The 3,022-nt window shown below is 31.3% G+C and overlaps 1 protein-coding gene across 1 annotated transcript; it reads right to left on the reverse strand.

Moving 5' to 3' along the window:
• Nucleotides 1-614: 614 nt before the first annotated feature.
• LOC145615589 (RING-H2 finger protein ATL20-like) lies at nucleotides 615-2,169 on the reverse strand. The gene is made up of 4 exons (XM_081670663.1): nucleotides 2,041-2,169; nucleotides 1,860-1,910; nucleotides 1,531-1,701; nucleotides 615-1,032 (listed from the first exon to the last, which is right to left on the reverse strand). Exons 1-4 carry the CDS (start codon nucleotides 2,080-2,082, stop codon nucleotides 889-891), a joined length of 408 nt encoding a protein of 135 aa, XP_081526789.1. The 5' UTR covers nucleotides 2,083-2,169; the 3' UTR covers nucleotides 615-888.
• Between the last annotated feature and the right edge of the window lie 853 nt (nucleotides 2,170-3,022).

A 3,022-nucleotide genomic window follows, 5' to 3' on the forward strand; every position in this document is an offset into this window, starting at 1 on the left:
AAACTTAGTTTTACAAATAAAATTTATTTTCACTATAACAATATTTATATTTAAGTGTATTTTGGAACTTATGTTCTTTGTGCCATAACTTAATCCGATTAGATTTATGAACTTAGGTTGCTTAAAACTATTTATTTGAAATACAGTAAGTAAAAATAAGTTGTATGAGATGGGGCCTTAGTTGTGACAAATATAGATTTTGCTTATGACGAGGATAATGCTTATTATTATTATTATTATTTTTTTCCACCTAGATTATTACTAGTAAATTTATCTAAGAGCATTCACAATGGTTGATAAGAGGTCCTTGCTTGCCATTTCTAAATAGTTAGAGCTAGCAGCCAATGTGGAGCTACTAGTGTTTTTATGCATTATTTTTTCCCCCTTTTTTTTTTATTGTTTATTTATTTACATTTTATTTTTTATTACTAGTATATAATTAAAAAAAGATTGGAGCTTGTCATTATAAAAATTGTAGCTTAAATGAAAGAATTTGAGAATACTGATGTGGCAACACAAAGCTAAAATGAGATGTTGCTACTCATCGTGGATGATCTCGCTAACAAGCTCATGGGATCACAACATAAATGAAATTCTATTAAGATGTACTCACTTCCACGTGCAATAAGGAAACTAAAATAGCAAGACAAAAAGAACTAGGTACATTATCATAGCTCTTTGAACTGAAAATCAATAGATATGTACTCGTGTAGTCGTGTGGTACAAGAATGCAACTATATAGTCATTTATTCAAAGTACACAACAACGTAGACCCTCAGTAGCCTTTACAATACAAATTCTTATATACACTCGGGTGTTGATGCTGCTTATTCTCTTTATCATTTGTCGTATAAATCATTTACAAGCTTTGCTTCGATTTCTTCATTGTTAAATGAAGAGGGTGTACAATTTGATACTCCTTCTGCAGACGGGGCAAGATTTGTTCAAGACAAGCCATTTATCTATGCAATGTTTATGAAACTGGTGATGACATTGCATCATGCATCGGACTTTCTTTCCAGCTTCCAAATCCTATCAATTAATAATTACGAAAGCCATCAATTTAGTTTTCATAACCAAAAACACTAGTAGCTTTAATTTTAAACTAACAATCATAGGTTTCAGAATTTAAAACACTAGTAGCTTTAAAGTTACTAACAATACTATACGACAAAGTATGTAGTATATATATGATTAACAATAAGCTAGCTCAAGAGGAGGAGAGCTCATTGTTCTATATAAACCCCACTTCAGCCCCCATACGACCAATGTGAGACTCAAGTCCCATACCTTACAATGGACCATAACTCAAGTTATTAATAATGTGAGTGTTTTTGATGGCTTGTGGGAGAAAGAAAAAAAAAAGAATACGGAGTAAGTGTTAGTTTCATGTTAAAATATGGGATTGATTTGATGTTAAAATAGAAAGTGTTGCGAGTATTCAAAGTAAACAAAAGAGGCAAATGTCACAAATATTCATAGGGTGTACATAGAAACACTATGCGGGGGTGGGAAAACAATATAATTTACCTGTAGACATATGGGACATGATCCTTTCACATTTAGAATGTCAACTAAATCTCTGGGTTTGGTCTCACTCATTGTCGTCCTTTGTAATATTTCAACTATGTAACTGATGTTGTTGTCTTCCTCTAAAGTTTCACTAAAGCTTTTCTCAAGACGTTCCTTTAGAATTCCCATCTGACCACAACAAACATTCCAAGTTAATAAGGTGAAAAAGCATAATGTCAAAGCAAAAATTGTGACCAAATCAATTTATAATTTCCTCTACATAAAAATATACAATATGGGATATGATATATACTACATACATGTAAAAAGGTAAAAAGGTCTATTACCTCCATTTCAAACACTTTTGAACTATTCAAAAAGTTTGCCAATACATCTGCCTGCAAAATGAAATCAAAACATGATTGTATTGACTGATTATTACTATTATACACTCGAGTGTACCTAGAAATCTAACAAATTGAATATAGTTACAAACAAATGAGCGAGAAATGAAAATAATTGCATTACTATGAGCGTAGTCATATCTTCCATTATTGTTTTCTTCATCATAAGAACACACCAAGAAAGGATTGAAGTATTAGGAAAATGTTCAATTACTCTCCAACTTTAATAGAGCACACCAACAAAGGAGGCATTGATCCACGAGGCCACAAAAGCTAGCTAAAATAATAATATAGATGCATGGTCCCTTAATTAATTAATAAGATATTTTACAAGAATTAGATATATGATAATAACACATGGGAGTAATTAGAGATTTTTTTTTTTTTTAGCAAGAATGGTAGTTTGACGAAAAAGACTTGACTTGAATGTTTATAAATGAGATTATGCAGTTTATAGTATTCTACGTGGTTAACCTTCTTTCTCACATATATAGGCCAGCACACATCACCCACGGGGCCACGGGTCACTGCTGAGTCTTAAGGAGCACGCAATTATTTCATTGAAAGGCCATAATTTTAATGTTAATTACACTTTTGCTTGTTTGGCAATATGGTTATAAAAGACGATAATGATAATGAATTTATATACATTAATACTTAATGATTAAGTATCACTATTTTAAGAAAATTTCATGCTTAAAATCACAGATAAAATGATAATGGATGGTTAAAGTCTTAGATATTTTTTTATATATAAAAGTTTGGAATTTTTTTGTATATAAAAGTTCGGAATTTTTTTGTAAAGGTAAGGACGGAAAATATCATTAATCACTTGTAATAATAAAGTATGTTGACTTTGACATTTTAATCTTAAGTATAACACCCCAATATACTTTCATTTGCTATAAGTTTGTGTCCAATTAAGGAATGAGGAGTATAAAACTCCAAATAGTAGATGGTATAGTTGTTAGGATTTTCACCTCATCATGACCTTAAGGTTATAGATTCGATTCTTACCAGTTGCAGTTCTAAGCTTGGAGGCGAGCATTCCCTTATCCCACACTTCCCTAAGAGCACAACCTCCATAGCTAGGTTGATTTATTGGC

Source organism: Chenopodium album, chromosome 25, assembly GCF_948465745.1.
Source record: "Chenopodium album chromosome 25, dcCheAlbu1.1, whole genome shotgun sequence".
Taxonomy (NCBI): Eukaryota; Viridiplantae; Streptophyta; class Magnoliopsida; order Caryophyllales; family Amaranthaceae; genus Chenopodium; species Chenopodium album.